The sequence below is a fragment of the Drosophila navojoa genome, chromosome 4, assembly GCF_054131105.1.
Source record: "Drosophila navojoa isolate 15081-1374.11 chromosome 4, UAZ_NAV_1.0, whole genome shotgun sequence".
In the NCBI taxonomy this organism is placed as follows: Eukaryota; Metazoa; Arthropoda; class Insecta; order Diptera; family Drosophilidae; genus Drosophila; species Drosophila navojoa.
Genome location: NC_142892.1, coordinates 18,929,323 through 18,942,527, shown reverse-complemented (window position 1 = coordinate 18,942,527; position 13,205 = coordinate 18,929,323). Strand labels below are relative to the sequence as shown.

The 13,205-nt window shown below is 34.5% G+C and overlaps 1 protein-coding gene across 14 annotated transcripts in view; it reads left to right on the top strand.

Annotated features, from left to right (window-relative positions):
* Nucleotides 1–13,205, top strand: part of nuf (rab11 family-interacting protein nuf) — a 64,139-nt gene that overhangs the window by 42,661 nt on the left and 8,273 nt on the right. For 2 of the 14 annotated variants that reach the window (XM_018102165.3, XM_018102161.3), the window contains exons 1-2: nucleotides 2,850–3,131; nucleotides 11,772–12,826. The exons of 8 other annotated variants lie outside the window; for them this stretch is intronic. In XM_018102165.3, coding sequence (XP_017957654.1) covers nucleotides 12,119–12,826 — 708 coding nt within the window. In that variant the 5' untranslated portion in view covers nucleotides 2,850–3,131; nucleotides 11,772–12,118. Of the gene's footprint in view, nucleotides 1–2,849; nucleotides 3,132–5,247; nucleotides 5,573–11,771; nucleotides 12,827–13,205 lie in introns of those variants that run through there. 4 more of the 14 variants (XM_089259501.1, XM_089259500.1, XM_089259499.1 and 1 more) reach the window with 4 other exon arrangements.

Genomic DNA, 13,205 nt, shown 5'->3' with positions numbered 1-13,205 from the left:
CTGCACTTAATCGCATTATAGCGCAGAAGTGAATAATAGATGGAGCATTCCAGTTACTGACAAATTCGTTTTCTTTTAATAGGACAACAACAAATTGCTTGCTCTTCCATCATATCGATTAAACAATTTTCTGGCACCTGTGCCCACACACACACACACACACACACACATGGAGACACACTTACTCAGCCCACAAGTCCATAGTCCGCATTTAAAGTCGGCACAACATAAAGAGCATAGAGCAAAAGTGTGAAAGACAAATGTGAGACAGTCGGAAACTAAATGAAACAAAAACAACAACAACAACAACTACAAAATATAATCATAAACGAAAATCGATTTTTAACCCAAATGTGACGCTGACCCAGAAAAAGTAAAACAACAACAACAGCAACAACATGACAAATACTGAGAAAACCCACGCGACCTGCAACTCAACGTATTGAAGCATAAAATGTTGCAATTATTATAATTAATGCGAATTGAAAACACAAAATAATAATAATAAAAGAATGAGGCAAAGTTTAAGAAACGTTTAAGCTAACTACAATAAATAATGGTGGGTTAGGGAACAAAGGGAATTTAAGCGAAAATTAAAAACCTTAAAATAAAATAAAGTTTGAGTGTGCTTAGTTTTAGGAATCGAAATACTAGATTAGCTTCCATCGATTTAAGTGAAAGATTGAAATATAAATAACTTTTAATTATTTTATCCAACCAATCTTTTATCCATCTAACAAATCTTTTTTTTTTTTGATTCAATATAGTTTTTTTTTTTTTAATATTTAATTTTTATCAATTTAGTTACTTTTTTAATTATTTAATTTATCATTTTCCTATTAACACGTATTTCAAATCTAATTTAATTGCTCTAATCAACCGAGCTTAATTCTATTTAAATTTCTCTATATACATATTCTCTTCCATACACGTTAAATAATTCAACATTGTTTTATCTTGTACTTTCAGGTAAGCAAACATAGATTAACTTGAAATGTTCGTTTGGTATTGGACAAGTCTATTATCTAACTTTTTGCTGCCTTGGGGTAAGTGTTAGACAATGGGCTCAACACCTGCAAACCTGCCAAAGAACTGCCCAAAGAAAACCAGAAAGCTGGCAAAAAGAATTGGCCATAAAATGTTAATGTTACGATGTTGCTGCTGCTGATTTCCCACACGAGGCGTTCGTTAAGCGAGGGCGTGGCAGCCCGACTGATGGCAACAGCAACACAAATCCTACGCCTTCTGTTAGGTTTGTCCGTCCGGCCCATTACGTCATATTGTGGTCTGTGACTGTGCGCTTGTTTTTGCTTTTAAGCCTCTTTTTACTCTTTTCGTATTTATTGTATTTTTATTTTGCTTCTCTCTTATTTTACTTTTGCAAGGTTGTACAAGGCAAACGGGTGTTACATTAATAGTCAACTAGCTCGCGCACTTGCCGCACCGAAAAATCGCCAACGTTGTGCGATAATACATTATAAGTAATGAGACAGTTAGTACTAACCAGGCAGAGGCCTGTTCAACAAGGGAGAGTGAGCAATTACGGCCTACGTGCAAATGAATTACAAGTTGAACTCTTAGCATTTACTATTAAAGGAAGTCAAGGAATTACTGTGGGAGCCTAGGCGTATTTGCCTTTTATAGGCGAAGTTATCTTAAATTTATTAAAATGCTTGACTTTGATTAGCAGACGTACATAGATGATAATGCTGATCGAACCAGCTCAATTAGCTAAAGCACTCAGCGAACTTGTTCGCATGCACTTAGCTGTGAACCAGCTACGCAACTCTTTGAGCAACTGTTAACATTTTGCTTATCTCTGACACACATACGAGGCTGAGCATGTGTATTACAGCTTTGTCAAACTGTTATACGCTCATAGTAGAGGCTGTGCTATAATAAAACTTTATATTCTTTAGTTTTTTTGTGATTTGCGGCGATTCCTCAACTCGATTTGTATTGTGTGCATTGATTAGTCAAACATTTGGCTAGCATTTGTTTAATAAATAGCTCTCCTCCCCTCTCACCCCCTGTGGGACTTTGGTTATAAATAGCTGCAATTGCATGCGGTCATTTATTTGCGTTTAATTTTTTTTGTTTTATTTTGGTTTTTGTGGTTGCTTGCGCCCGCTTTTGTATACAAATTTAGTTTTGTTTACTCCGCCGTTGCTGTGACGACTGAATCGAATCGAAGACTCCTTTTCATAAGTACCAATACTTACCAAGTGGATGCTAGGCAACCGAGAAGCCGAAGCACGCGAGGGTGCATGGCAACCGGTTCCTTAAGTGCTGTACATAAGACAATGAAAAATAAATATTTTATTTCTAGTTTCTAGCACTATGTGGGTGAATATCTAAATTTGAATATATTAAAAATGTTTATTAAAAAGAAAACGATCTTTAAATTACTCTGCCTAGTTCTTTTCTTTATTTGCCTTGCTGCTCTCAAATGAACAGCTGATTAGTTCAAAAAGTTCATTACAGTTCGGCTCACTGCATTTGTATCTGTGTGTGTGTGTGTGTGTGTGTGTGTTTGTGTGCTTTCTCACTCTCCTTTGCTTAGCAGCATATGTTTATTCCTTTTGCTTTCTCACTACAATTTCTATTGCTAAGTCGAATTAGTCGCATTTTCGGCTGTGCAGAGCAGCAAAACGAACTACGACTGCGACGGCGACGGCGACGCCAACGGCGACTGAGGCAGCGTGTCGACGTCAATGGGCACCCAACAAGTTAGCTTAGCTAGGAGCGCCAGCGTCGCTCTGCTGCTGCGACAGCGCGAGTAGCGGCTCGCGAGTGTCGACGCCAATGTCTTCTATGCGCTCTGCTTCGCCCGCTCAGCCAACGTCCGTTCGTGCGCTGTGCGCTCAGATTGCATTTAACTCTTGCCGCGTGCACAACGAACGAAGCGCGATAACAAACGGAAAAACGGCCGCCTCGCGTTGGCTGGGGAGTTCCGCTCTCTTGCTCTCTCTCTCTCTCGCTCGCTCTCCTGGGCGCTCGCGTGCTTAGCTTTTTGTGTGTTTCGTTGATTGTTTTGTTTTGTTTATTCGCTTTTGGCTTTTGGAAAATGCAAAAGACGCGAACTGCAGCTGCATCAACGTTCAATTTCGTTTCGGGTTTTCCTCTTTGTGGTGGGTGCTAAATAATTTGCAATAAATATGCAGACAAAAAGAAAATGTGCCAAGTGTAAATTAATTTAACAATTAAAGCTACCTATACATATACAAATGTTTATCAATAGCTGAGGCTACCCTTTATCGATTGCCGATTCATAACGAGCGTTTATCAGTTACGTTAGCTGGTCAGGTGTCTTGCGGCTCATTAAGCGATTATTCAATACCGTAAATTGAGACGACCACAAAACGACGTTAATTGCGATGCCTGTTATAAAAAGCGAAAACAAAAAATAAACTTAAGTGTTTCGGTCGATCTACGATCGTTCAGCCGGCTAATCGAAAGCAACACCGCAATATTGCTTGATTGATCTCAAATTGAAGTTTGTGGTCGAATCAAAGGCTGTCAAAGCAGTTCGAATTGAATAAAACGACAGATGTGTAACAAATATAAACATGAAATTTATATTTTCTATAAATATCTATATTGAATTGTAATATATATATATTCTGAATTGAAAGAAAACTTTCAGAATTCATTATACAAATTCTTAATTGATATGTAAAACTCTTATAGGAAAAGCAACGGAAGTTTTTGGAAATAATGAGACGCGTTTCCCCCCATTTTCTTTAGATATAAACCCGCTATATAATATAAAACCTTCACATAAATCACGCACAATTTCAAGTTCATTAAAAATACTTCTTTTCGGTTTTGAGGTTTTTTTTTACTCTCTCTCTCTGTCTCTCTCTCTCTGCTCATGCATTTTCCGACCGTTAATGTTTGTTAGAAACTTTCATTAGGTTCTCAATTAGCTGTTGGAGAATTATAACGGCACATGTAGACAGACAGAGGACCGGAACCAGAAGCCAATAAACCAAAGTTCTCCTCTCTCTCTCTTTCACACACACACACTTTACAAATGTTGAGTCAAACATAAGGGAAATCTCAATCTTTGTGCTGATGACATCAATTCTCAATGACACGCACATAGATGTGGGATAAAGACACGGGGTGGGCAGTGGGCGTGTTCGTTGCCCATCTGCTGATGAGGACGCGTGACAATTGTTAGCCCCGCATACACACATACATACATACGTACGTCGCTCGCGTTTGCCGTTTGCTAGCGACTCATAATGGTTCGTGTCCGCGCTTATTCACTTGCGCTTTTGCTGGGTCGGGGGAGGTTAGATCTGAAATTCCTCATAATTATGCGTTGTCGTTGCTGGGAGAGTCATCCGAGAGGGTGACTCCACAAGTAATGGAGAGATTTCTTAAAATATACATAAGAAAATTTTGTAGAGAAATATATAAATTATATTAATATATTAAAAATGTATTGAAATGAAAAAAATAAAAATAAAAAATATGTATATAAATATAAAAAAATCAAAATAACACAAATACACAAAATATATATGTAAATATATAAATATTGATACATATTTTTTAATATTTGAAAAAATAAACCCTAATAACAAAAATAAAAAGTAAATAATAATAATAATAAAAAATAAATAAAAAAAATATTAATAACTATAATAAAAATAAGAATAATCATAATAAAAATAATAATAAAAAAAATAATAACAAATCATAAAAAATAAATTAAAATAATAATTATATTTTAAATAATAATAATTATAAACATATTCCCTAAAAATTTGAAAATCACTTTTGTATGCTATAGAATAATAAATAAATCTAGCTAAAAATTAAAAATATTCATATATATAAATATATACATGTATGTATAAAAATCTGTCTATTAAAGATTTGTAATCTAATAAAACAAATAGTTAGTTCTGGAATTTGTTTTATATTACAAAATGTATTATATACCTAATATATTTTATATATTATATATATATATATATATATATATATATATATGTTACATACATAGTTTATAAATACTTTTTAAATAGATTCATACCTAATGCTAGGATACAAGTTTACAGCATTTCCTCAAACTACCCTCGTTTAATATTTTTACCATATGTGGAGAGCATGTACATATGTAAGTAATTCGACGAGCACCCTGGGCTCCCATGTGCTGAGCGAACATATGGCGAATCGTTGATTGAAAGGCCAGTGCTGAGTCTGGGGACTACTGAGCGCATTGAGGTTCGACGTTAGGTTGGTTTCTTTGTTGATTCGGTCATTATTTGCTTTGACTATTTTTAAGATCTGAACGAATCGTCGGGTCTTGAGAGACTCTCTGTGGTGGTGCGTCGCTCTCTCGCTCACTTGCTCTCTCTCCCCTATGTTTTCATTATCTGTGATTCTCTCAGTTTTTGTTCAATTTACAAAATTTGCCCGTGAATTTTTTGGCGTTCAGTTCGCCTTTCGCGTTTCGCGTGTTGTAGTCGAAGTTTTTATTTTTGTCGGGTTTGTTTATTTATGCTATCGCGTACGCGGTGTACAACAATAAAATGTTAATCTCTTAAACACATATGTATATTTATAAAATTTGTGGATATTAATGATTAATAGAGCAATTGTTTGTTTACCTTGAATTGCATTTAATATTTTATTAAATGCAAAGTCGTCAAATTGACTAAAAGCGCCACTGCCAAATCGTTTGATATGAAAATTGCCAGAGCTTTTCCAATTTAGCGCACGTTGCGTCCACTTGACATGCAAATTAAAATTCCACAAGAAATGAAAATTCCAACGAAGTTAAATCAAATTGATTTAATAATATTTTTGAAGCTCTTTTGTTCGTTCAGCACACACAAAAAATATGCTTTATCCTCGGCTTTGGCTGCTGCTGCTGTTTGTTGTTCAAGAAAATTTGCATTTAATGAGCTGCTTGCTGCTTATTTATGTAGTCCCCAGCCTCGATCACGCCCCCCGTCCCCGCATTTTCCGTTGCTCCTCTTACCGAGAGCCGGCAATTGTATGTAAATTGCGCTGTGAAAATCATTTTGAAAAGCTAATGATATATTTCTCATACCTCTTAACAATAAAAGATGAGCCACAAATTGTTCAATTCATCTTAAAAATGTAAAATAAAGAAAGTTTAGTTAGTTTGGGGGAATTAATTAGGCGGCTTTACTTTTGTTAGCAAATATTATTTGTGATAAGGAATATAGATATGTAATACATTTTATCGTTTGTTGACCGGGTAATAGTTTCTTAAAGCATTGAACTAGTTCGTTATTGTTTCTATTTATATGAAATGGGAAATAGAATACGTATTTTTAGAGTTTATATATTCTCAAAGTAATTTTTCTACATAAAACACTTAGTTTATTTGACTGCAAGCCTATTTTATTTTTAGTAAACATAATTAGGTTCTCCTAGTTTCCATTTAAATCTGCGATAAGTAGCTCATTTGACCTAGTTCATTTCGTTGATTAATGAGTTTGCTCTTTCTAATCTTTTAAGCGTAGCTCATAGACCTAATGTATTCCAAAAACCTACCTCAAATGAAGTTAGAGAGACGATTTTAGTTAATATTCAAATTAGAAATGAATGGTTCACTTGGAAGTAGTTCATTTGAACAAACTCGTTTAAAATATTACTAATGTTGAATGTTACTGGGCTAGCAGCTTTTTAAATAGTCACAATCTTCTGTGGTTCATTGGAACTAGTTCGCCTATAATTTTACCGAGTCCGCAGCTCTTTAAAAAGTCACCTGTAATAAAAGAATATCTTCATTTAAAGTCTTATCTGTAGTTTGTATTCCCCTTAGATGTGCCCTGGCGTCATCCATCATATTATTTTATTTACTTACCAATTTTTTACTGCAATTTCTGTTAGCTTTAGCATGTGCGTATACAAAGTGTCCAATCTGAACAGTAACCAAAAAAAAAAAAAAAAACAAAACAAAAAAAACACACACACACACACACTCGGTTCTACTATCAATCATTTTCCGCTGCGTTGGCCTCTCCCCTTGACCCCGTAGAAAATTGAACTTAGCTATAAAGTCGACTAGCTGATAAGCTGGCCAAATGCCTGCCTCACTCCGTGTAGGTTCGCTATGCGTTTCTCTTACTCATTCGTTCGTACGTTCATTTCGTAGGCTAAATAGACTAAACATTGTTGTTTTCATGGTTGGCGAGCAGCGGCGCATTGAATTTGGCGTAATTAGAAACTTGTTGGGGATATGCCAAGGCACGAATGGAACAAAGCTGAAAGATAAACGGCGACAGGGCCCTGGACATGCAAAATAATAAGGCAAACTGCTTTCATTACACTCGAAGAAAAACCCAAGCTGTTGCAGCTAAGATTCTAATTGTTTGGCAGTACATGAAAAAAAAAAAGAAACACACAACGAAACAAAAACAAAAATAATTTAACGCTCTGCTGACTGTCTGGCTTGTTGTTGCTTATATAATGAGGATGAAAGAGGAACATAAGAGCTAAACTTTGGCTGTTAGTTAAAGTTGTTGTTGCTGCTATGATTACACTTGAGTTCTTCTTCTTCTTCTCCTATGTCTTCTTCAACTTCATCTTCTAAGTTTTTCTGCAATTGCATTGAGAAATTATGCAAAGGCAAGGTGAGAGATCAGTGTGACAGCAAACAGCTGTTGTCTATCCCCCTGACAGACCTCACATTGTGAAATGGGGTTAACACAGTTGTCTATGCATGTAAGTGTGTGTGTGTTGGCCATGTGTGGGCGTTGCAAAGGCTTTTGCATAACGGATATGGACAAAGAGAAAAAGAAAAACAACAAACATCCACACTCATCAAATGGGGTTAGAAACTAGCGCAAATCCTAAAGCGCTCTTCGAATGTGTAAATGGCTGAACTTCTTAGGGTCTAATGCGGTTAAATTGCCTTCCTGGAAGAGTTTGAGTATGGCGAGTTTTCGAAAGTGGAACAGCTCTGGATTATGAAGCTAAATAACTATTGGGAGTAAGACCAGCTCCTCTAATTGTCTTGGGTCTTCAAATTAGTCGAGAGCTCTTTTCAGACATTGTTGCTCGGAGAAGATTTTAATTGTCAATTGCTTTAATTACTTTACTCGAAAGAAAACTATGTCGATGTAGCAGATAGTGTGCAGTAGAAGGTAGTAGTAAATGTATATACATATACATATGTATGTTCATAATTATTTAAATAATGACTTTCTTAGAACAATGAGCTAAGCATAGGCGCTCAAGTCAAGTTATGAGTAGGCACAAATCTTATTCACTTGAAAAGGGGAAATAAAAATTTAAAAAAATAAATAAAATAAAAAAACATTTTCATAGAATTTATATTAAATACAGAAAAGTATATTAAAATACACAAATTGTTAAAAAAAATTTAATTAAAGAAATAAATTAAAACAATATAAAAGTAAATTAAAGAAAAATAATAATAATTAATAAAATTAAAAGCTGATAATTTATAATTTTAAAAAAATTATATTACATAAATTATTAAAAATGTAAAGGAATTATCTGCTTGGTCAACCGTTTTAAAATCATATATCGATTCTGAAAAATTAAATTATATAAATGGAATTATATATATAATATTAAAAATTAAATTATATAAATGGAATTATATATATAATATTATAAATTTAATTATACACAGAAATTATTACTTTCCTGCACGAATTTGAGAGTTAATGAACTCAAATGTCTTAAGGAATTTGTTAATAGTCTGATATAGAATATTTATAATTGGAATAATAGTGATAAAAAATCATTAAAAAATAAATAAATTTAAATACAATTTTTTTAATTTGATAGAGTATTTACATTACTATATTTGACCAATTAAATGCGCTTTCAATTATTTGCATTTTCCATATTGGAAATCGAAGCTTTGCCCACACTTCATAAAATTTATAAATCAAATGAAGGCTAATAATTGGGCTCAGATTTGTCTTTTACATAATTGGACAGACATTGGAATGTCCATAAAAAGCATAAAAAAAATTCGAAACTTCCATCAAAAACTGCGCCATAAATATATGGCCTAAAGGCAATTTCTTTTATGATCTGTGTGTGTGGGCAGCAAACCCAAAGTTGCATCATTATGATTTTGTTTTTCTTTTCTTTTCTTTTTTTTTTGGTTAATATCAATTTCATTTTCAATTTTTCACGATATGCAGCGGCACGTTCTGTAGGTGCGTCATTAACTTAATTTCCATTGTCTCAAATCGTGCGCAGGCAACAACAACAACAACTGCAGCAGCAACAGCGACCGCAACAGCGGTTGCAACTGCAGCTGCAACACGTCAAGTGGCAGCTACAAATCAATATGCACGAGAGCATCATAAAAATGTCTGCAGCCCATCTGATTGGGGCGTTGAACATTGAATATCGCGCATACGCCACCGTTTTATCTCATATGCGATGTTTATAAATGGCTAGACCATTAAGCCGAACTGTGGAAAAACAATGTCCAAATCTTGTTTTTCTCTTAGTTTCGTTACAAAGTTATTGTAATGCGATTTTCCGCTGAAAGTGATTAAGATTTTTTAAATAAAAAAAAAAACAAAGTAAAACCTGTGAAAAACTTGATGCGACAGTCTCTAAATTGTTGTTGTGTGTGACAACTGGGCAAGAGATGGTGAAAGTTGTTGTTGCTGCTGCTGCAGTTGTTGTTGTCATTGTTGTAAAGTAGTCAAGAAACAAGTACATAAATCAATATGAGCTGTGCTCGAGTTTCATTTGCCTTTTGGCAAAGCAATTGACATTGTTGTTAACTAGAGAAATAGTTAGCTGAATTGGCAAGATATTTGTTAAAAATTAAATAACAATTTTGATAAAAATAGCTATTAAGTGATGCTGAGGAATTAGCCAGCTGATAAATCTCTCAAGAAATACTTTTTGCATACAAAACTTTTGGGAATGCATTCTAGAAAAATTATTTTTCCTCTATGAAGCTTGCAGAAATTCTGAAAAATTTGCACACTCACGCATACATACAAACACATTCGCACACATTGCCCGAAATGCTCTCAATTTTATTATTATTTTTACTCAGATTGTAAATTAGAATTTATTATGGCCGCCACTTAAAACCATTTGACATGCACAATTGTGCTGAGGCTCTAGTTGAAAGGCAACGGCGCGATCTCTTATTTTTTTTTAAAGATTTGCTGTGCCTGTGTGCGTGTGAATCATGCCGAGAATTTATTATAAACAATTTAAGAAAAATTCAAGAGTCATGTGTATGACACATTTCGCTCAGCTCGAGAATTGAATCATCAGTAGGGAAATATCTGAAAAATTACAACAAAATAACTAAAGAAGATTCGCCTAAGCGAGGGTATTATGCAATGCTGTGGCAAGAAGAAGAAGAAGAAGCATTGCAGCATTGCATGCTCCACTAAACAGGCTATAGAAGAAGACGCGGCTCTGTAGAGTCTTTTGCGTTGTTTTATCTGCACGAAGTTCATCAATTCAAGTCGGAAATTAAACAGAGAGAGAGAGAGAGAGAGAAGAAAGACAGGGAGAGACTTCAACAAAAACAGAACTCAACTCAGTCGTGTAGAAAGAGGCGTGACTAGGGCAGCCATGGAGCAGAAGGCGACGGGGGTAAAGAGGTCTTCCAGAACTTGGATCTTATGACTTTTGTTTGGGCTGCAAAAGAGCGCGCGTGCTTGCATTTCCTGCTGCATTGGGGAAAAACATGGAAGCAGTAAAACTCTTGCCATTATTCCTTTGTTTCGACTGAATTTTTCTTTCATATTGTGCAACGACTGCCGTTGTGTGGGCCCCCAAAGTCAGTGCATGGAATCCGGAACAGTTTTACCTTTCAATTCGCCTGACCTCGAGCTGGACTTTCATCTTTCGCATCGTGTTCATCGTCTGAATTACAGCCCCTCGAGCAGAAATTAAAAATATTTCTTACACTTGCTGCTGATTGTTCTTGCGCGGGTTGAAGAAACTCATTAGGAAAATATGCGTGCGATTCGCCATCGTATAATGTTTTATAATGCGTGGATTTCTTGAATTTAACGCAAACCCTAATTGCTGGGAGAGTTAACTTTAAGCCCGATTGTTGTTTATAATTTTCTTGCGAGTCGTTAGGTGCGCATCTAAAAATTATATAATAATTTTGGGTGAAATTGCCTATGAACAAGCTTTTATTCAGCCATTAAACAAATGAAATTAATATTGTAATAATGATGTAATAAATTTGTAAATAATAAAGTAGAGCGCGTTTGATAAATATTAAATAAAAATATATATATTTAATGATATAAATATTAAAATATAATTATAAAGTAGAAATAAAATATGTCTAAAAATAAATAATAATAATAAAATATATAATAATAATAAATTATTAAATAATAATTAAATAATAATAAAAATTATTAAATAACAGAAAAATACATATATAATTAAAAATATAAAATATAAACAAATCAATAATAAATGCTTAAATTTAATTAGGCAAGAATTTAATTGAATTCAGAGAAAAATGTTTATATTATAAAAGACTGTTGCAAATTAAGACACAATAAATAAATAAAAAAAAACAATTGCCTATCGAAATTGTAACAAAATATTCATATATACATATATAAACTGTAATAAAATATATATAAAATGCGCATCAATAAATATATGAATTAATTGATATATTTATTGTAGCTACTACAAATATTTGTAGCATATTTGTATTACAAATAAATATATGTATTTATGTATATGCATAGATTTTATTGTTGCAATTTCATGTATTTCCATAGTGCACAACAATGCATCGAAAAGTGCCCAATAAATTATAAAAATGTGAAAAAGAGAGAACTGAATTACGTACTCAACATATCAAATAAAAACCATAAAATGTGCCTTAAAAAATAAAAACAAAAAGAAAACGCCAAGTGTCTTCCACAACTGAAACAAAACTTGAACAAAAAGCGAATCGAAAACAACAAAAAAGTGTGAATTTACAACGCCCAGTGCCACGCCTCAGCTATCAAAAATAAAAACTGAAAGCAAAACTGTAACAAATCTCGATTTGAAAAATCTGAACAACAACAACAACAACAACAATAATAATAATAATAATAAACAAGTACAGCAACAAAAAATCATGAGTAGTCAACCTGCCAGCCAGCCCGATAGCATTGACTTAGCCTATGATATGTGGGCGGGTCAATTCGAATTTGTCGGACCAACAGTGAACTCGGCGGCAACAACAGTAAATCAAAAGCTGAACAACAACAACAATAACAGCGGCAACATCAAATTCGGCAGTGAGAGGAATGCTAGTCAGAAACTATCCTCGGCCGAGAGTTTGGAGGATTTGAATTTGAATTTCAATACCAGCGCCACGCAGAATCCACTGTGCAACGCCTATAGTCTGGGCGTGGGCGTGGCTGACGACTATAGCGGATTTGGCAAGCAGCCCATACTGATTGATCAGGAGACATTTCTGAGTCTGAATCCGGCTGACTTTGAGAACATTGTGCCATCCGATTCGGAGCCCAATTCGTTGGTCTTCATCGAGAATAAGCTCGAAACGAACAACAACAATAGCTTGGAGTCGAATAACAATAACAACAACAATAACACAAATAACAATAATAAAATATACAATTTGGAAACGTTGACCAGTAAATTCAATAACAAAACCAACAATACAAATACAAACGGTTTCAAATTGGAAAACTTGAAGAACTTCAAGAACAAATTGCTCTGTGATTTCGAAGAGAACGGCAACGGTGGATCACCGAACGGTTCAAATAGCAAAATGAACGGCTCTCTCAGTGCCGAGATATGCGATAATTTCAACGAGCAAGTAAGCAAACCCCAAACATACCCCAACTACAACAAGCCCATCCCCCCTCTCTCTATCTCTTTAAATCAGACCTCTAACAACATCTTGAATAATTTATGCTATTGCAAATGCAATTTCATTAAAGTGTCCCCCTCATTTTGCCTAATTCGTAGTCGTACAGTCGTATAGCCCCATAGGGTTGCGTGTATGTCTCTCTGTCTAGTATAGCATGTCAATAATTCCCATTTACTATAAATAAGTGCCGTTGTCTAGTCAGGCAGTTTAGTCCATCACTGGATAGTTACGAGCGCACTGCAAATGCAGATATATGAAGAGTTTCCCGAATTCTACTTGAAATATTGGAATTGTGAATTGAGCACTGGAAATGCTGGAAACAAGT